At 38.3% G+C, this 21,374-nt stretch overlaps 1 protein-coding gene across 6 annotated transcripts in view; it reads right to left on the reverse strand.

Annotated features, from left to right (window-relative positions):
- Window positions 1-21,374, reverse strand: part of SORCS2 (sortilin related VPS10 domain containing receptor 2) — a 590,289-nt gene that overhangs the window by 126,822 nt on the left and 442,093 nt on the right. For all 6 annotated transcript variants that reach the window (XM_030008352.2, XM_041124365.1, XM_041124361.1 and 3 more), the window contains one exon: window positions 3,713-3,877. In XM_030008352.2, the coding sequence (XP_029864212.2) occupies window positions 3,713-3,877 (165 nt within the window). The remainder of the gene's footprint in view (window positions 1-3,712; window positions 3,878-21,374) is intronic.

Here is a 21,374-nt window from a genome sequence, read left to right on the forward strand (position 1 = left end):
AAATGAAAAAAAACCCCCACAATTATGTATTATGTTTTACTACAGAAAACCAGCAATATTAATATGTAAAGACAAAGGCTGAGGTAACTTATCTAAGCATAAACTCTATGGGTAAATTTAATAAAATTTGAATTAGAGATAAAACAGTATTTCCCAGTTACTCTGCACTTCACAATGACTGGGCTTTGTTCCACTGCATACTCAATTAAGGTAGGCAGATCACAGTTTGGGTAAGGAACTACAATTGGGGCTCAAACTGCTTACTTTAGCATTCACCCAGTCAGTGCCTAGACAGAAATAATCAGGGATCAAAAAGTCTTCGCTCTGAGAGCTAAATGCCTTAATGACAGGGCTGCAGAGCCAGGCTCCTGATTTGCCTGCTAACTTTCTCATCTTAGTTTTATTATGTGGGTTAGGGTTTGCTGCAACCAGTGTATTTTATAGCATATAGCTTAGAGCAACCTCTTGGGAGGGAGGCATGTGGCTTTGAATGGGCTAGACTGTGCAGGATGGAGAACCTAAGCTTCTTATTTCTTCAAACATTTGTCACCGCAGTCATTACAGAAAAGATAACCATTGGTTTGACCATCTTTCTAAAAGGGTGGACACTGCTCAGTTAGTTACCTGCCTCAGCAGACTGCTATAAATCTGGAAGAGATGATCATTTAATGTGTTGCCCTAGCCCTGGTGTCCAAGTTGCAAAGAAAGCCAAGAATTCAGAGGTTCCTGGCAAGAGGGAGAAGAGCTATTTAGGAAAAGGGGCAACACTGGCACATGAACAAAGGGATGTAATTTTGTCATGGATGAATTTCAGAAGAAAATGAGAAAAGATTCTCGTCATTAGAACAGTGATGCCTGTGCAGCAGGTGCCAAAAAAGACCAAACCAAACCCAAACCCCCACCACCAAACCCAAACTACCTCCCCTCATGCACATTTAAGACTGAAGTCTGGGAGCTTATGGATGAACAGTTTGGCTTAGTGTAGGGGGAAGCCCTTGCAGTCTTACTGTAAGGGAGAGTGAAGTAGGACGAATAAGGCATATTCAAACTAAGAGGAATTTTTGATTGATGCAGTATTTGAAATAAATAAAAAATAATGTGTAACTAACTTATGCACACATTTAACTTCCTTTAATTAAAAAAATGACCCATATGTGTTTGGTTTTTAACAAGTACATATGATAAAACTACTACATGAGATTAGATATGAGGTGAAAACAGTTATATTAGTGGACAAGTAAAATCTCTGGCTTCAGCAAACACACCTAATAGATCTTATAATTCTGCTTATTACCACCCATGTAATAAAGATGTGGAATCACTTTTAAATAAAATTGAAAATGCTTTTCTCAGCTTTGCCATTTTTTCATCCTTTCAGCTTCCAAATGAACAAATAAAATCTACTGCATCCCTGTCGAGTTTTAAAAAAATCTAGAAGCATTTATACAGCCTCAGTGAATAGCTGATTGTTATTCCTTATAACTGAGGTAGCCAGAAAAAGAGAGTATAGATTTGAGGCAGTAAATAGATTAATCCAACCACATTGACTAGATTTGCATTCATTTATAGTGTCAGCTAGAGGCTAGAGCTTTATTTAAACAAAATCTAGGGTTCTGAATGAAAGAACAACGCATATTTTGCAATATAAAATAAGCCCTAAATCACATCAGAAGTTGTGAGAAAGGCCGTGATGCTCCAGTAGACAGAGAAGCCTTGCTGATTGCTATTTATGAAGGAAGTGATCCTGTATTCCTTGTATTCTCAAAAGTGCCTTTGTAAGAAATCATTTGAGTTACAGGAGGTAACAGCTTCTCCTGAGTTTTAGATTGTGTTACATCCTGATACTACTTTCTTTCAGTGAAGGTAAAGTTACTTAACTCAAAAGTCTAGAGTATACCATCTCCCTAGGCCAAATTCAGATCAACGCTATCTCTCAAGACCGTTGATTTTTGTACAGTGACCTTTTCTTATGTCAGGTTGCAATTCTGATTTTCAACTCCTCCTTTGCCAACATCACTTCATCTTCCTCTCCCTTCTAGGCCCAACATATCAGACCTTATACAAAATGTAAGCAGGTTAGTGACCCAGTTATAGTTAAAGGCATCCTTCATACCTGCACTTTTTAGGTAAAGATGTAGGACTTGTCCAGTAAATCTTTATGGTTGACTCCTTTTAGTGTCATATTGAAAGCCTGAGAAAAGTCCATCAGATTACCTAACCCTTCCTGCTACTCCTGCAGAACTATTTTGTCCTGAATATTTTGTACATTTTTTTGTCCAGTCACATTTTAAGTGTGGCAAATAATAGCATCGCTCCTTTTGGAAGATTATCCAAGTATAAAATGCCTGAAAATCTCCCTATCATGCATTATTCATCAAAACACAAAGCAAATGCTTCACTTTATGCTTCTGCCTCTTTCTCTCTCCTGGCAAATATTTCTACCCACTTGTTGTGAGCTGGTTAACTCCTTCAATACACTTCTTTGGACTCTTGCACTTAAAGATTCTGCCATTCTGTAACTATATAGAACTGAGGAATTCTATCTATTGTCAGAAACAAAAGTCAAACTGAAAAAAGAGGTTTTCATAACATAGGCTTGTCATAACTTCAGGCTTCCTTGAAGTATTTTGTTTACATGCATGCATTCAACATATTTGTAATTGTGTTAGGATTTCAAATTGAAGCTGCTAAGTAAAATATTTAATGTAATTTGTGACTGAGTTTGGTTTGATATGTTTTTTATTCTAGTTCTATCCTTATTTGCACATGCCTATAAACATGAATTGTTTTGGGACCAGCTATTAACATACATCCCAGAAAATACCCCAAAGGATGACTTGATAGAACAACACTGAAATTAGTGCAGTATTTGGCTGCAGCATGAGCAACTTTCTCTGACTAATCTCACCACCTAAATAAACACCTTCTGTGAAGTCTGACAAGGATTAAAATGGACTAGAGTTTACTAATTTCAGTTTAAAAGAGGAGTAATGATGGAAGTGAGTCAAGATGACTACCAGGACCAGAATCACAGTGACTTTACAGATGTAGTTTCGGCACTGTGAAAAAGAGATGAACCACACACTTACACACTGTGTGCGCACTCATCAGTGCTTAGCCTAACCCATCCAGAAAAATGACTTTATAATTTAACCAGAAGAAAACTGAAAGATGGTCAAAATTTACAAACATGATACAACTCCTGAATCTGAAAGTGGTATAAATACATCATAAGAGAGAGAATTATTCTGCATTTCTACAGATTCACTGATTCCCCAAATCCTTTTCTGCTGTACCACTATGCAGTTTATGTTATATTACTTTATTTTACATCCCATGAACGGCCTTTGGAGGCACTGTTTCAGCTTCATTAACTTTCTACTACACTATAAATTACAGAGCAATTGCTTATGGTCACTTTCTAGGGAGGAGCACATTTCAGAGGTACTATTTAACTATATCATGCAGGAGGATAAATATTACCAATATCCATACCAGCTGAAAATGCCAGGATTGAAATTACGATAAAAACAAAGATTTGGACATGAAGACAATAAACTTTTAAATAAACCTCAAAACCAGATTATGATTTGCTTCTGGGCAACTGGTATTTCATAAAACCCAACACTAATCAGCATATCAGAACTGTTTTATATCTCCTTAACAAAGTAATTCCTAAATTTCAAACAAATGCAGTATCTTCAAGCCTTACCTTGCCTTCCTTGGTGTATGCAAGTACTTTATCTTCTTCTTTTGGGTGAAAAAGGAGAGTTTCCACAAAGAAAGTAATGGGTTGTTTCTGGAAGGTGGCTCCTTCATCCATGCTTATGAAAAGGCTTTGGTCACGGTCATTATGGGAAGAACTTACAAGAATTATCTAAGAGACAAAACCAACAACATATATTCAGAAGACTGTTTTCTCTATAACAGACAACACAGCCTTATTTTTCTTGTGTAAATGTCACATTTTGTACATACCTTACCTATCAAAATTCTGTGGACAAGAAACTCAAAAGCATCTAAGAGATAAGGACTGCAAGATCCTATTAATCTTCCCTGACCAAATCTGTGGATGTTAAATTCTATAACTTCTCTTGCAAATCACACCAAATTGATCACGCTCCTCATCTCTTCTCAAAACGACTGCCTTAGATTTTCGTCCTTGTGCAAGGTTCATGAGGCCACATGAGAAAATATCCAGTCTAACCAAAAAAGAATTAATACTAGTAATGACTCATTTTAACATGTCCATATAAATACATCACTTTATTTAGTGAGGATGCCTTTATAAATACTAAATGTAAAAATCACTGCTATAGTTATATCAGAAGAATGACCCGGATAAAGAACTAGTTTATAACATCTCTCCATTGCTTCACCATTCTTCTCCTGCTGCAACATTTTGGATAAAAAGGCAATTCACTTTAATGCAGAAAAATATGCCGATCAATTATTTGCATTTCCTTCTCAGCTCCAAATAATACCTTGACTCAAACATAGTAATAGCTTGAGCTGTCTCCTTGTGCGAACTTCATATCAGGCTTTCAGCAACAAAGAAATTCTCCCCACATAATTTAATGAGAATTTCACTCTTCTGAGAATTTTCAACTTCTTCACCTTTTGCAGTTGGCCAGCGTGTTACAGGGTGGTTCTAAAAATGCCAATGTGAGGATGCATTTTTATTGTCCTTCCAGGTCAAATGGGTCCAGTTTGCATTCAAAAAGGTGCCTTTATCAACTGATAGCCTACAAACAAAACAGATTTTCAAAGCCCAGCTGGGCTGTATTTGGCTTACACTTCAAAAACAATTAAAAAAAAATAAAAACCCTGAATTCAAAAATGTATTTAGAATATTAAGCAGATGATGTAGATGACACCATAGAATACTGATCACTGTGATACTGTGACTGTAAATTGCTTATAGAGATAAATGGCAACGAGTTATGCAAACAGAATTACAATAATGTGAATACAGAGGAAGAAATATATTGGACAAAGCAGTACAATTTTTATGTAGTCACTCTTTTAAACTAAAGCTGAAGTTAAAAATTCAAAATTTCTAATGAATTACACAGATATGACAGCTGGACTGAGCTTTTAGTGCAATTGGTCTTGGGGGAAAAACTATAAATACAACATTTGTTGATGCTCTAATTTGACAGGTTACTTAAGCATGTGCACTTGTACTTGAAGCACATACACAGTAGCACTAATTTCTGCATAGCTTTCATACACCTAAAACGGGGCACATACTGAAGTACATTGTTGAATGAGAGAGAGTTGCACGTACTTCAGGGTCCATGGTCCACCACTGAAACCCCACACTGAAGCATATATTAAGCCAAAGGTACTTCTATTAACTGTGTGACTAGGTCAGTCAGAGCAAGATAATAGCCCATAACCTTGCTATGATCTTTTATTTTTTAAATTACATACTTTACCCAAGAGTAGGAAACTGTGTCATTTTTATTGGAAAGCCTCTATAAATGACACCTTCACAAATGCCATCTCTTATTCCTATGTCTCTTGGTAAACTCTTCAGACGGTATCTGTTTAATTTATTACCGTATACACTCCAAGTATGCTGCTGGCGGCCTAGATATAGCATTCAAAGGTTCCTGTAACACACTCATTTGGCAGGTTTTCTGCAGAAGGCACGGCACCAACCTAAAATTGAATGTGACTGTCGTGTGCTGCCCTGTCCCTTTGCTTGCATCGCGAGGCGGCGTGAAGAAGTGTTTATGCCCAGCATGGAGATTTGTACTTTCCTTGCCACGCTACCATCTGCAACTCAGCCTCAAAATATCTAGTTTTTCTTGGAAATAAATGAATTCAAACTATCTGCATGCTGAGCAAGCTATATAGTGCTCATTCCTGTTGGTTCCCGACCAGATCACAGAAAGAAGGACCCAGTCCTGTGCTAAAGTAAACTCCACAAGCAAAGCTGCAATGTGAGCGCCACAATTCCTGATGAAACTTGTGTCCAGGCACGCCCTCGCATTTTAACACATGCACAAGGCTGGTCCTGACACCTGTGCTTAGCTTGCAGTGTGTACAAGTCTTTCCATGCTGTATCACTAGAAGCAGTAAGGTAGTAATTCCATATAGAAAGCTTAATATCTTTGGATACAGTCTTCTAGTCCAAATAACACTTTCCATAATTATCATTATCTTCATTCTTTCCTGTTAATATTTTAAAAAATTTATACAACTAAGACAACAAATCAGTATGGCATATACTCCAGAAAAGGTTTAAACTGCCCTTGTACAGAATGGCAATCTCAGGACTACAAGCACTATTGTCTTGCTTGCTTTTTCTGGCCCAATAAATCTTACGCTTCCAAAAATACCAAAATATTGGCTTCAAAAAAATAAAGGAATGAGGTTTATAAATTTGGGAGTGTTTTTCACTGTTAATGAGTCTTGAGTGTAGGCACGTCTAAGTTTCATAATGAGGACCCAAGAGCAGCTTGCAGAGACCATCATTCTAGAAACTGAAGTCATAAGAAAAATGCTAGCTATAATGAAATGCAAACACACTGTGATATTTGCTAATGCTGTCCTTCAAAAATATTATGTATCTTTTGGAGTTCAATCTATCCGAAAAAAACCAGCCTAAAGATTGTAGACATCTAAGCATATATGGCAAAGTCCCTAACTATATTTTTATTCACACACACATCATAATTCATTTAATGAAATATTTTTGAATTTCACTCAGTGTTCTGATTTATATTTCAATAGTTTAAACTGATCATTATGTGCCAAGCATACAGATTTGCTTCCCACAGCTAACACACTGGGTGCTCAGACTTGCCTGCTGGCTAACACTACTTATTGAGGAAAATATTCCAGAGTAAATATTGTACCCACATTAAATGCTTTCCATAACAAGTTTTGTTTACTTTGTAACTGGAACAAATAACAAAACCTTCCTGCTAGCAACTGATGAAGGGATGCAACTGGGACATACTATCCGGAGAGCCGACTAACAGTGATTGCTGAGGGTTTTAACTCAAAATAAACAACTACTTGCTTGAATAATTGTGTATCCAAAAACCAGAACAGATTTTAATCACATCTAAATTTCACTTAAGCTTCTTTTAAACATCATTTTACAAAGCATTTCTCCCTCCTGTGAGACTCTTCTAATATTTGTAACTTTATATTTTTCTGTTTATCCCTGACCTCTCTTCCTAATCTCCCATCAGCTAAATAAACCACAATAAAACATGTGTATACATTCAGATCAGGTGTAAATCTACAACTTCCAATAGTTAAGCAGAGGTAAAAGAATATTTCAAGGAGATAAACCATCCCATGGATTGTAAAGAAAGTGAGTAAAAATAGGATATGTTATAGATCAACAGGAGGAAAGCAAAAAAGATTTCTAATAAAAATGAAAAATACTACACCATGCCAACACATGAATTAAAGCATTCCAAAAATAAAGAAAAGCCATGCTTTTCCTCATTTCAGGAAAAGTTACTGAGGCAGGCGGTAATATAAAAGCCAAATAAATCTGAAAATAACATAATTAAATCCATTTATTTAATCTCTCTTTCAGGACTGATTGGCCAATGGGCATGTCTAACCATTCCCTCTACTGGGTGGAACCACAATCTGAGCCCCAAAGGATAAAAAGACTCTGACAGCTTAGGCTACAGTAGCTTGCGTATCATACTTCTTCTTCCGCTATTACCATGAAGACTTGGAATAATCATAGTGATTACTAGGGAGTCTTAACTGTAGATTTGGCAGCAATTCAAAGCTATGCTGTAATTTCAAGTGGCAATAAACACAGGATATTAACATGCATCATTTGCACTGAGTCTGAAATACAACCCCCCTCCCCTCAGTTTAGGTCCAATCAAAATGTAAACTCAAGATAAATTTGATCTTAATCAGCACTTTCTCTAAAACAAAGCAATCTTCTAACCTATTACAATTGTGCTGTCTCTTTCAGCTTCAGCAACTGATCTTAATTTTAATTCTAGCTTTTATTTTCCTTTCTGTTTCTCTACTATTAAAGAAAGAAAAAATAAAAAGTCAAAATGTCCATCGTGAAGAAATTTCTAGACTCACAGCATCTGACTTGCCACAGGAGATTTCTGCAGTAAGTGGTGAGAGAGATGAGACATACCATTTTTTAATTCTACAATCTTGCATATGGTCAGAAATCAAGACACTTCATATTCCCCAGCACTCTAAACTGACCTTGAAGGAAGAAACCTCCTTTGGGCTGAGTAAGAAATCAAAATACAGAAACTCTTCATTTCAGCACACAGCAGCCGTGCACTGAGAGGCCAAGAGTGCCCAGGAAGCACCTACACTTCTTCAGTCGCCTCCAGGAGACTGAACTCCCACTGGAGTGAATTCTGTCTGGATTTGGCTATGGGGATTCAATCCTAAAGAGTTCACTCCAGCAAAAACCTTAACGATGCAAACTTATGAGCCATCCCTACTAAGGTCAAATAATTTCCATTAAGAACATGTAATGTCAACACCTAGATGAAGGTTCTGAGCTAAACTGGAGACAAGGCTGCTGGGCACAGAGCAGCACCAAACTCCTAGTGATACCATCACATAAACCTGCATGCCTACGTGTGTTCTGAAGAGCAATATTCTTTGTGGCAGTACTGCCAATCTCGGGGCAGTATTCATAGAGCTTCGCAGCACTGCAGTCACACCCTCAACATTTTTCAGATTAAGTAACTAACTCATCTATTTTTCTTGTTCTTACAGTTTACATTATTTATGTTTTATTAGATATGCTTGGCCGATACAGAAATTACTCTAGCTCCTGGTCCCAATTGTAAACGAGATGTTGCTTCTCAGATGGCATTCATAAAACACACAAAGTGGACTGCCAAGGGTTATGATTTTTTATCTTGGATGGTATGAAAGACCTGATAACTCAAAAGTTGCAAAGCTGCAGAGCGAAACATAGTCCCTTTACTCTCATATTGGTAAAAACAATATCTAAAGAATCAACCCAGGGTAATTCCAAGCAGAGTGAAATAAAATGCCTTCCAGATAGCAGTTTAATCTTGTAGATTTTTCCTGGAAGTTGCACCCAAAATCACTCCTCACAGATGTCAGTTATTAGTGAATCTAATCACTAATGAATCACTGAAAATTAAGAGCTAGAAAATCAGCTTCTGTGCGCAACCCAATTGCGTAAATGCACATTGATGGAATACATACATACATGAATGTACATACATCCCAGAACAGTATATTACTTTTCATGGTAAGCATTCACAGCTTCCTCTAGAATTTGAACATACTTTCTCTTGAAGAGCCCCTTTCAAGCTGTCACACAGATGCATTTCAAAACAGCAACTAGTCTCTATGAGAACTGCCATAAGGGAAGGGAAGGTGGGAATGTTAAGGATGGCTCCCGAGAAATATCAACTACACTGATCACATAATCTGAGGACACAATCAAAGGCCATCTGAAGCAATCCTGGTGGGGCAAATGGAAAGCACATAGTACAGTTTTGTCTCCCCTGTGTTGTGGTCAGCTCATTCATCATTTGCAATATCACAACTGAAGCTGTAATATTATTTATCTAGTACCAGCAACATATTAGGCACTTTAGGATGTGGAGTGAATATTATGAGGTTAGGATCTTAAAATGGGCTGGTTACCAACTGGAGCAGTTGGTAACACATGAGACATGGTGAAGAAGGAATGAATACCAGAGTTAGCACCTTAAAAGAAAAATGTGATCAGAGTAACTGGACAGAAAACAACTGGATCACACTGCAACTAGGCAAGTCTGAAATGATATAATCTGATCATAAAAGGAAAGTTTTGAAATGGTTGTTTTTTCTCTAGGGATTCACTATAGTGGAAGCAAGTTTAAGGGTGGTTAGATATCATAATAATGAATGCTCACAGAGAAACACCTACAAAAGTCCTGACTGATATTGATGACCAGCTTGAAAATCCTGCCCTGTTGCACTTTGTTGGCAACCTGTATACATCTAAATCTGCCAGATCTCTATAACTGAACACCTCAAAGATGCTGACTACACCAACTCTCCAGGGGATACCAATTACAGCTCAATTCTTCAGTCTTCTTATTTAGAGAAGTGTTGGGTAGGATAAGCAAGCTGATCATTATCTCTTCCTCCATGGGAAGAAATCTCATCCATCTGTAACCTGCTGGAACCAAAAAATTGTTGACAGTTTACTAGCATGGCAGGCCAAATTTTCATGAGGAATGCTCTGTTCAAAAACATTTCAGAGCAATAACTCGTGCCGCTAACCCTAGAATTCTAAAAAAATTGGCACATATTAAGCAAATTTGGTACTCCTGCAATATACTGAAGTGTGAATATGCTGAAGGTCACAGCAGAGGGAGAGGAGAAACTGCACTGAACATCTTCATAGACAGCCCTTTCTTTAATAGCTATTTTTTCTAGTGTTATTTGCACCTATCTTGCAGAGCTAAGGTACACATACATTGTTTATCTTCTGCAAAATACATTGGCACTGTTATGAGCAAGTAGTTAATTAATAAGGAATATCTTTAATATATCCAGTGGATCTCTTGGCACAGGCTGAAATTACACTGAGAGGAAAAGAAGCTTGATTAGGTACATAAGATTGACATAAAGGAACCTAATACTATTTGTTACAGATACTACTTTTTTGTCTCTGAAGTGAAAACAGAAGAGTCCTTTGGTCTTCCTGCATGGTCCAATGTTAGCCTGGCTATTGCTAATTCTTCAGCAAAAGTGATCATTTAATGTATCCTTTGTGCAGTTCCTACATCTAAAAAGAGCAAAACTGAATGTTGAGATTTTTTGTGGGATGATCATCATATTGATATCTTTGCATATTCAAATGGTTTCATTTAAAACTATGCACTCCAGTATACCTGGAACTAAATCAGATAGTCTTTCCCACTGTGCTCTAAATCAGCAGTTTGAGTGGGGAACAGCACTGGGAGAGGCATAGTGCCAATTCTTGTCACAGCAGGGGAATGTTCCCTAACCAGGTTTTATAATGCCCATAAAATAAGGACATTTTGCGTGTCTTGGAGAAAAAAAAGGGAGTTGGATTGCACAACAGAAATGGGCAAGTTTGACTCTTTCTCACCAACATCTCCACAAACATCAGTATTTCCCAGACAGAACAGGCACACACTGATCTACTTAGCTTGGGCATTCACAGACTAATCTAATTCCAGAAGTTATTTTGCAGCCTCCAATAAACCTGCAAATATTTTCTGCCTGAAGACATCACAGAGAAAAATAAACAATGCTTCCCAAACAGGAAAATGGATGCACAGCAAATGACTGCATATGTGTGTTGATCTAATTTAATGAAGAAACAGATCAAACAGTTCCTAGTCGCCAGCCATTAATTTGTCAGCAGCAAAAACTGGACTAAACTGAAAGACATATTACATGGATGGTAATTAGTGGACGGGAAGAGAACATGAAGGAAAGAAAGGCAGTTGTGGTGGTTAAAAATATGAGTCATATGGGATTGATCAGGACCTCATCGTCTTGTGTAATAGGTAAACACTTGTCTGTCTTAAAAATATTACAGGTGTGCCTTTTGGTCTTTTATTATGAAAATCAGCTCTATTATAAGGCTGCATAATAATTTTCTAGGAAAACTGGAAAAGGGAGCTCTCAAAACATTATTCTGGGGAATCTCACTTTGCACAAATTGCCCCCTCCAATCCCAAATACTCAACAGGTTCCTGGTGTTCTCGCAGCCAACGGCCTTCCCATAATGTTGCCAAGATATCCCTAACACCAGTTGAGGCATCAACTTCAAGTACCTATATTCCTCTCTCTCCCAATTCTATGGAACACTTCTTATGGAGATCAATGTACTTAACGACTCTGTTACAAATCATAAAGAATAAGTAGCATTTTCCAAACTTGGAGATGTGTGCGTGTGTGCGCACGCACAGGTACATCTGCAAATACCCACAGGTTTATGCAAACGGATGGGCTGCATCCAAAGTTGCTGAAGCAGCTGGCTGAAATCACTGAGAGCTCTAAAAGGCTCCAGTGACTGGGAGAGGTTCCTGAAGAATGGAAAACAATAAACATCATGCCCATCTTAGCATCATTTACAAAGTCTCTCCGATGTGTCTCACACTGTATTTTGAATGTGTCCATTCCCATACCTAAAGGGGTAGCTGGCACTATGAAGTGAGTTGTTAAAGACCTTACCCTTCAGGAAGCACCTGCTCGCTTTTGAGAACTGTAGGCTCTCTCCTTAAGGGAGGTCTGGGTATAGTTAAAGATTGAACAGCTTTTCTCTCCTAGACCACAGAGGAAAATACAAACCTGGGGGAAAGAGCTGTGTTGAGCAAGTCTTTCATATGTAAGGCACAACTGATTATGTGGTTTTGAAGGGGAAAATGGAAGGGGGAGTAGAAAGGGAGGCAGAGCAGCAGAAGCAAATGCTGGAAAAACAGTAATTACTTTTCACTTGAATTTGGCCATATCTCCATTATGTAGGCTACAAAGCTTAATTATAAAAGCTCTTGCTATTGAAATATTTCCCCTTATCTTTGATATCCAGTCCAAATGGACTGGAAAAAAGCCCTTGAAAAGCAGAAAGGAAATGTCTTTTAAAGTAATTTTTGGTCCCATTAGGGTGAATCTCATTAATAGAAAAAGGACTTCACTGAAGAATAGAGGGTTTATATTCAGAAGCATACAGTACCGCTGTGCCTTATTCTAGCAGCACTCTAGATAATAAACCTTCCTCCATCATGGCTTAGATTTCTGCAGTTGTAAAGTACCCATTTTATATTGAGGTAGGGTTTTAGTAAATGCACATGCCTGGCACTCATTGCACTAGTTTTTCTCCAGGTGTACTTGGGATGGGTGCTGACTGGAGCTTTTGAAAGATAATGTGTAAAACATTTTTTCTATTGAAAAGCATCATTTTGCCATAACTGTAATGTATTACTGAAAACTTACATCAGAAGATTTACCAGCATGATTCCTAAGGCCCATGAACGAATTAGGGGGACAGGGTATTCCTTCTGGGGCTCTTCCACCTTACGCTCATAGATAGAAAATATTTATTGGGACAGAGACACTGACTTTGTGGATCAGCTGTTAGAGTACTTGTATGTGTCGCTGCAGGAACAAGTCTTGGTATCTTCCCTGTTGAATGCTGTGATTACTAAACCTTAGGCAATTCTGTACATATTCTTATATATATGAGAGAGAAAAGGCTGCATATCATCAAAACCAAGACAGAAACAATGTTCTTTTGCTCATTTGCTAGATTGGTAAAATTCAGGGGCAAGGGTTATTGTTTCTATGTTTGTTCCCAAGCATGTTATTTTGGCTCTTTTTCAGTACATTTTAATGAAAAGTTGAAAAGTGAATAGGAAAGGAAATGAAATGAATGCACAAACATTTCTACTAATCCCCTTTCTCTCACTTTTACTCACGTTTAATCCTCATGAAAAGTTTGTAATTAATCCAGGGGATTTTTTTTTTTTTTTTTTTTTAACATAATACTTTACTGAAAATGAGAAGTTGGAGAGCTTGGATCCTGGCAGTGTGTTTACAGACACAGAAGGAGCTAGTAAGATTTCAGGAGCTTTCTCTCTTGGCAAGAATATTGTTAGAGATTCAGCTATGAATTATGGCTGATACTGAAAAAGAAAATCCAGGTGATATCATTATTTTTCCTTCTAAGACAGACAGCTACACAGAGCTCTAAAAACATCAGACCAAGATTAGTCTTGGGATACCAATTCTGTTCTCAGAATTCTGTTCTCAGAATTCTGGGTGCCAATTCTGTTCTCAGTCAGCAGAAACTTTGCAAACTGACCATTTTGCAGACCCTGGGACTGACCTCATCCAAAGCAGAATCGAAATGAAACATTGGTCTTACCACCACGTTGGCACTGACAAGATTTTGCAGTCTTGAGGCTGTAACACCAATGTCTTATGAGAATTTATATATATCACAGTTTCTCTACATTTCACATCAATACCAACAAGATGGGAATAAAAATACGTATGTGCTTACGGGTGCTGTTAAAAGGGAAATGGAGGAACTACAAACCCAGAGCAATTCAGGAATGGGAACAAAATATTGAAGAAGATATATTGGCAGGAACAATTGCATTTCAACAAAGAAAGGAGGGAAAAAACCTCTCTGCCATTCTCCTCAGGATGGCCATATTGTTCATATTTTGATTTCATTAGCAGAACATACCAGATACAACAGAAGTCACTGGATTGTCTCAAGCATATTGGAAGTAAATATGGGACTATTGGAAGCAGCCCCATATTAACAAAATGAATTTTAAGACTAAATAAAAAAGCAACTCTTCCTTCTTACACCCCCCCCCATGCTGTCAATGAAATAAGTATCAGTCATGAAAAAATGTTCATATTAATACCAGTTGTTCTTATGAAAAAAAAAACACAAAAAAACCCAAAAACCAAACAAAAAAACCCCTATTGCAATGCAACTTCAACCTTTCAGTTTAAAGTACCATCTACTTCCAATGACTGAATAATAAATTTCAGCCCTTTACTGTACATTAAGACCACACTATACTGATGCTTCCAGTGGTCTCACTATCCTACAGTTAACTTCCATGAGGGAAGAACACCTTACTGCTCCAGAGCCAATTTCTAATCTCAGCTGTGCAGATATGTATGGTTTTGATGAAATCTACTGGTCAACTGGTGTGCACATACACAGCAAACAGAACACAGACCTGTACATCTTTGGATTTGAACAGGCAGTCTTAAATAACCTGGGTTAGACAGAAAGAATAAAACAATTAATCTCAGCTGGTAGTTAGGTATCGTTCTGGGAGATGCAGTTCCAGTGTGTGATAGACCCAGATGGATACTGCCCAGGCTTTGCATTAGAATATAGCTTTTTACTTGGAAGTTGCATGTTTTTACAGTCTTCCCCTTTCTTTCTTTCCTTTCAAATGAACATGTTCTTATTCCCAGATAACAGCTTCAGCTCATCTCACTGTTTTTCCCTCTCCTTTGCCTATGCTCCTCAGATCATCTGTTGTGCTAAGGGACAGGCTATGCAGCTACTGGGAGTTATTTGTCCAGTGTAACTCCTAGAATGCTGAAGAGAAGGGAATAATACACACATATAGGTAGGAAGAGACTTCTGGAGGTCATCTAATCCAACCTCCTCCCCCAAGCAAGGCCAAGTAGAGGACATAGTTCAGGACCATGTCTCCTCCAGTCGTGAATATCTCTAAGGATGGAGATCCCACAGTCTGGATGGTCTGTTTCAGCGTTCAACCACCCTCATCATAAAAATTTGTTTTATTGTAACCTGTTGGGAGTCTCCCATGTTACAGCTGGTGTTGTTGGCTCTACCTCCAGTCCAGCTGAGAAGAGTCTGACTCCAGCTTCATGCACACCCTGTTTTAGACAGCAATAAGATCTCCCCTGAGCCTTGTCGAGGCTGAACAAGCCCAGCTCCCTCAGCCTCTCCTCCTGTCTCTTGTGCCCTAGCTCTGGATCTAGCTGCTCCTCCACTGGGCTCCCTATGGTATGTCAGTGCCTTTCTTGTCCGGAGGAGCCCAAAACTGAAGGACCTATTCTAGATGCAGTCTCAAGATTCCTAAATAGAAGGGAAGGATCACTTCCCTGGACCTGCTGGCTACGCTCTTTCCAGAGCATGTGGCTGGGTTTCTTTGCTGCAAAGGCACACTGCTCCACTCTTGGGAGTTCAATGAGGAACCCCAGATCTTTCCTGCCAAGCTGCTTTCTAGCCAGCCAGCCCTATTTATATAGTTGCTGGAGTTATTTCATCACAGATGGAGGGGTTTTTTTGTATTTGACTTTGTTGAACTTCATGTTTCCTACCAGTTCATTTCTCCAGCCTGCACAGTGAATGTGACTCTGAAAGTACCATCCTAAAAAAAAAAATGTGTGTAGATGGAAGCACCTAACAATTGCTGTTTTCTCAACAACGACCACATTGTCCCCCACAAATGCTGCTCCCTGTTGTCGTGGTTTAACCCCAGCCGGCAACTAAGCACCACGCAGCTGCTCATTCACTTCCCTGCAACCCAGTGGGGTGGGGGAAAGAATCGGGGGAAAAAAAAAAAAGTAAAACTTGTGGGTTGAGATAAGAACAGTTTAATAGAACAGAAAAGAAGAAATTAATAATGATAATAATAACAATAATAAAAAGACCATAATAATAATAAAAGAATTGGGATATACAAAACAAGTGATGCACAAGTTGTACAACCTATAGTGAAGGGCAAGCACTGAAGCTACGAAGACTAGATTGTCCTCTGGGTTTTTCAGACGTTTCGATCTATCTTGTTGGAGAAAGCTAGACGCCTAGGTAAAGTGGGGTTGATTGTCCCCCGTAGTCCAAGCCCCTAACATTTTGATGAGTCAGAATCTCAGATTCCTAAATTAGAAGGATGAGATTCCACTCTTGATTTTCTAGCGTCAGTTATAATTAGGAATGTTTAATTGCTCATCTCTGTTCTAGAATACATTCAAATGACCTTTTCTGGTCCCCAGATTTGTTTCAAAATTTGCTTTTTGTTCTGTTTTTTTTTTTTCCTGTTGGTATTAGCCCTGTAAACGACATAGCGTACTTTCTTATGTTTATAAAATCCTTGCCAGTATAACTTTCCAGGACACCTTGTCCTTTACCTCTTATGTTTTAATCCATTGTAGCCCCTGACCATAGCTAGCGACTGATAAAAAGCATAAGAAGATTTATGGTCTTTTATATCAATTGTATTTGAGGTAATGCTCAAAAAAACTTGTAAGCACCAACACAACTAACTGGGTGGAGGCTGAGTGGTGTGCGTTAGCCATAAAGGATGAGACATAAAAAAAGAAACACTAGGAGATATGAAGAGCCTCTATCACATAATTAAAAGTTAATTAAAAACTCTCAGTATAATCTATATCCAGAAAAAATGGTCCTTTGTCATTTCTACAAGTGAGTTTCCTGAAAGAAGCACTCATCTGAGACTGCAGCCCATTCCAGAAAAGTAAACAGAAATCACACAATAATCAACACCCCATCCCAGGTGGCATACTAATTTACTAACAGTTCTTGATAATTTATTGCAAGTTAAACAGTTCAGTGATACGGGGGGGAGCGGGGAACAGGGGGAAGAGAGGGTTATTTACTCTCTTGCCTGACAGTGTCTCACAGTCAAATCTACCTCACTTCATCAGCTTGCTCCTAGGCATTTCTTTGACAGAATTAATAAGGAGACAAGAAAAAGTTTGTAGAGGAATAGGCTATAACTCATTTATTGCTACTGAAACAAAAGGGCCTATGGGACTTAAAAGACATCAAAGATGCTACATTTACAAAAAAAAAAAACCCAAAACCAAAACACCAACCCCTCCCAAAACCCAAAACCAAGAGAAAAAATAAGCCTCATTCAAGAAGAAAGATTGCCCAGGTGGATGGCTAGTCTTCCCAAATTGCTGCCAAACAGACTTCTGTGGTCTGTGAAATAATTTGTCTTTGATAACTAAACAATATTGCATGATTATACAGAACCAAAGGATCCTAAATCAAAATGTTTCAGAAAGTAATAACCAAAATTTCTGTGAGTTTTAGCTGTATAAATCAAGGTGGTGATTGGGGACGCAGAAATAATACTGAAGTTAGGATTCGTAAACAAAGCAGCAAGAGGATCCCACCATCAAAAATGCAGTCAGCATGCCTATAGTCCTAGCTAAGTTTTCAAATGGCTTCAGCACATCTATTTCTCTGTGTGCCTGATTACAAGTTGCCCAGGGCAAGACTGTCTCTCTGCTTCACATCTGGACAGTGCTGAGCTCAATCATACCTTTGCCTCTAGGTGCAACCATGATAAAAGTAAATAAATACAGCTGCACAAACCAGACTGGTCACACCAAGTGCTGAGAGCTGCTGAGTGTTTTTTGAACTCAATTCTATTTTTTTAACCCCTAAATAAGAACCTGGCAATTTTTGAAGAGACATCAAATATTTTTGGCAAATTAATTCATATGAGCAACACACTGCCCTCATTTCCACCATCAGATACAGAAAGCAGCTCCATTAATTTCATTCATTGTACTACTGCTGATACACTAGTGGTGTGATCTGCAAACTGCTTGGCATCAGAAATTCCCAATTATATCATCTTCTTTCATGCTTTCCACAATTTTCAGAGATTTTAAATCTGTGCCTACAGAGAAGCCTGAGTCTGCTTAGCCTCCTGTTCTGAGCATCTTTTCCAAGGTTTATCACTAGGAAGAGTTTTCAGTATCATGGAGCTATGAATGTGATTTTGCAAACAATCATGGCAGTGGGTATTAATGAAAGGTTAGATGTGATTCATCCTGTTATAATCACTGCAGCCAAGGAGGAAGAGAATAAAAGAGAACAACGCAGGTTGGTGCCCAAACAACCTGTTGTGGCACCATGCTAACTGAGAGTAATCACTGCAAGCCATTGAGAAGCTGAACTGTTCCCCTGGAAAACAAACTCTGACTAAGAAATGTCAGATTGCCAACAGTTAGTTGAAACAGGATGAAACAAGAAGTTGAAGCTATTTTTTGGAGTGGCCTATATCAATTCTGGGGAATGGTAAATCCCTGCAAACTCTCAACAACAACATACCCGACCTGTCAAGCCTCAGGGAAGACCTGCTTATCTGGTTCCCATCTCTCTTCTCTCTCTCTCTGTGACATCAGGAGAATCTCTGGTTCCCTTGCTGAACAGGGCACAGGTCATCAGTACAAGTTTTTACGGAAATCCAACCAGGTAGGGCAGCTGCAGCATGATGACAATATTTTTCTAATACAAAACAATTGTTGACATCTTTCTTATTCACATTCAAATTTACAGTTAGTATGTTTAGTCCTTGGTTTTTGAGAGAATTTGTGAATTCAGATTTAGGCCACAGTTTCTTATGGAGTATGGAACCTACATCTGCTACAGAGAAACATTTTTCAGTGAACTGGGGCCATATGGCTCAACATAGTGCAGATTTGGTTTCCAGCTAAAATCAGTTCTACAATAAAACAATCCCACCGAAAAAAGTCTGCCTCATATTGAGACATTTCTTGGAAAGAAACGAAACAGCTAAATTTTGCAGCCTACCTACATGTTCACATGATAACCTATTAACCACAGATTATCTCTGTTTTTTCACCAGTAAAATGAATAGGGACAAAGTCTTTACATGCCTGCAAGGCTTTGGAAACATTAATGGGATACAGATCATGTTACAATATGCATTTCAAGTTTGTATTGTCATTAGTGTCCAAGATTTACCATGCTTAGGCTGGGAATTTCTGTATTTTGTTCCTCCAGCCCCCAGGTACATCTTTTGACTTCTCTCGGTTATTCATGTCTAAGTGAAACTGCAAGTTGACAAACTATCACTGAAGTAGAAGGAGAATGAGCAGTGTAGGTTATAGGTAATTTAAACATTCATATAAGCATCTCCATCAAAAGTTGCAGTTAACGTGATTTCTGTGCTGCCCTGTATCTTTATCAGATCTGGGCCCCCCAGGAAAGCATTTGATGGTCTGTAGTTCCCATTATCTAGCACAGTAGCAACAGCTGATCCTGTGATACTCTAAATTCTCATATAATGAAAAATGGTTTGGTTTTATGTCAGTATTCTGTCTACATTTGCCTTCAGAACTTAGGAATGCATTATGGTTTTTTGCACCTATTCCCAAATCTGTCTGTTGTATTTTTAGGCAAAATAATCAGCTATGACCTTTCTTAATCCATACTGACTTTGTTAAATATAAAGAGAAAAAAACCCCCACCTGCAGAAGTTTCATTCACTGAAGAGTACTTTTTGCAATATAGTGATGGTAACAAAGCAATTTGCTGTGAATGCTGTAACATAATGCAAGCTGACAAGGTACAGTAACTGTTCCCAAAGCACACTGCACTCCACAAACATATATCACGCCTGCAAAAACCACACAGCCTTTTCTCAACAGAAGATTTGTAATAAAATTACATGCTCACAAAGCCTCCCCCATCAACACAAGACCCTACAGCTATGCCAACTCTGCTGTATTTTGAGCTGGGTGTCTGTAAACTCTCTGCTGAAGGTTACACTCTAGAAAAGGAAGAGCAAAAATGCCCACCCTGGTCATAGACCAGTACATTATGACAAACCGTTACATTGATAGTTTAAACGAGATCCACCAGAAGATGACTCTCGGATCCCAACAAGGATGTGGCTGTGATGGGCAGGCAGCAAAAGCAGGCATGAGAGAGTCAGGATCCCAAGCTGTATTTAAGATTTTCTTAGCAATTCACTCTAAGACTTGGGGGACTGTTTACCTCACCTGTCTGTGCTTTATAATACCCATCAACATAATGGAGATAATACTTATGTGCACTGTAGGGCTAAGATGATGGAATTAAAATATGACTTTAATATTAAACTGTCCTCTGCTGTAAGTACTTCAGAATATCCCTACTTACACTTCTCCAAAAAAGCACACAGGTTTCATCCTGTGTGGGTTTCTTCTCATTTTACACGCTGGCATTTTGACCATATAATGTAAAACTGTTGTTGCAATGGGCATAATGAGGATCAAAATACTAGCCACTGATGAACAAGGAAACAAACAGTATGGTGAAGAAAAATAAACATCATCTGTGCTGTCAAAAGAAGTCTCAAAAGCAGATTTTCCATAAAGTAAGTATAACCTCCACCCATTGAACTTCATAGTTCCCTCTAGAAATGACAGAGCCAAATATGAAGACCATTAAATCTGTTGAAGCTCAGTCTAACAGATACAAATGTTTACCCTGAGAAACAAAACCCCTTGCTACAAAATCTGGTTCAATCACGTTTGCCAGTGTAAAAATTGTGGCTAAATCTATGAAGTCCAGATCTATTTTGACCTTTCAAAAAAATACAGTTGGAGGTAGGGGTCTATAGAGTCCTTCTTCACTTTAACATATATGGTGTTCTAGTGAAGTAAGTAATCCTTTCTTATGTAAGAGGAGGCTGCAGAATTGGGTTTTCTGTGACCATCTATTGAAGTAAAACAATTTGTGATGACTGTCTTGGTTTTCAGAGGTGTAAGAATTTAGGCCTTGGAGCTGGTTTACCCTCTATAGCACACCGGTACTCGGTGACGTTCGTATTATCAAGAGGTGCTCAATTCAGTGTGAAAAGTTAACACTTGTATTAGCACTCCATTTCCCCCCTCCTATTTCTGATCTGAAAGTTAGCTAATATATCTATTTTTAGATCCCGTAATTACCACTAGCAGTCTCACCACTCTGAAGAAAAAGCAGAATCCCAGCATTCACCATTATATTACAAATTCTGAATGGACCATACTTGAATTACTCAGTAAAAAGGAATCAAAAGTCACATCAT

The sequence above is a fragment of the Aquila chrysaetos genome, chromosome 1 (assembly GCF_900496995.4).
Source record: "Aquila chrysaetos chrysaetos chromosome 1, bAquChr1.4, whole genome shotgun sequence".
In the NCBI taxonomy this organism is placed as follows: domain Eukaryota; kingdom Metazoa; phylum Chordata; class Aves; order Accipitriformes; family Accipitridae; genus Aquila; species Aquila chrysaetos.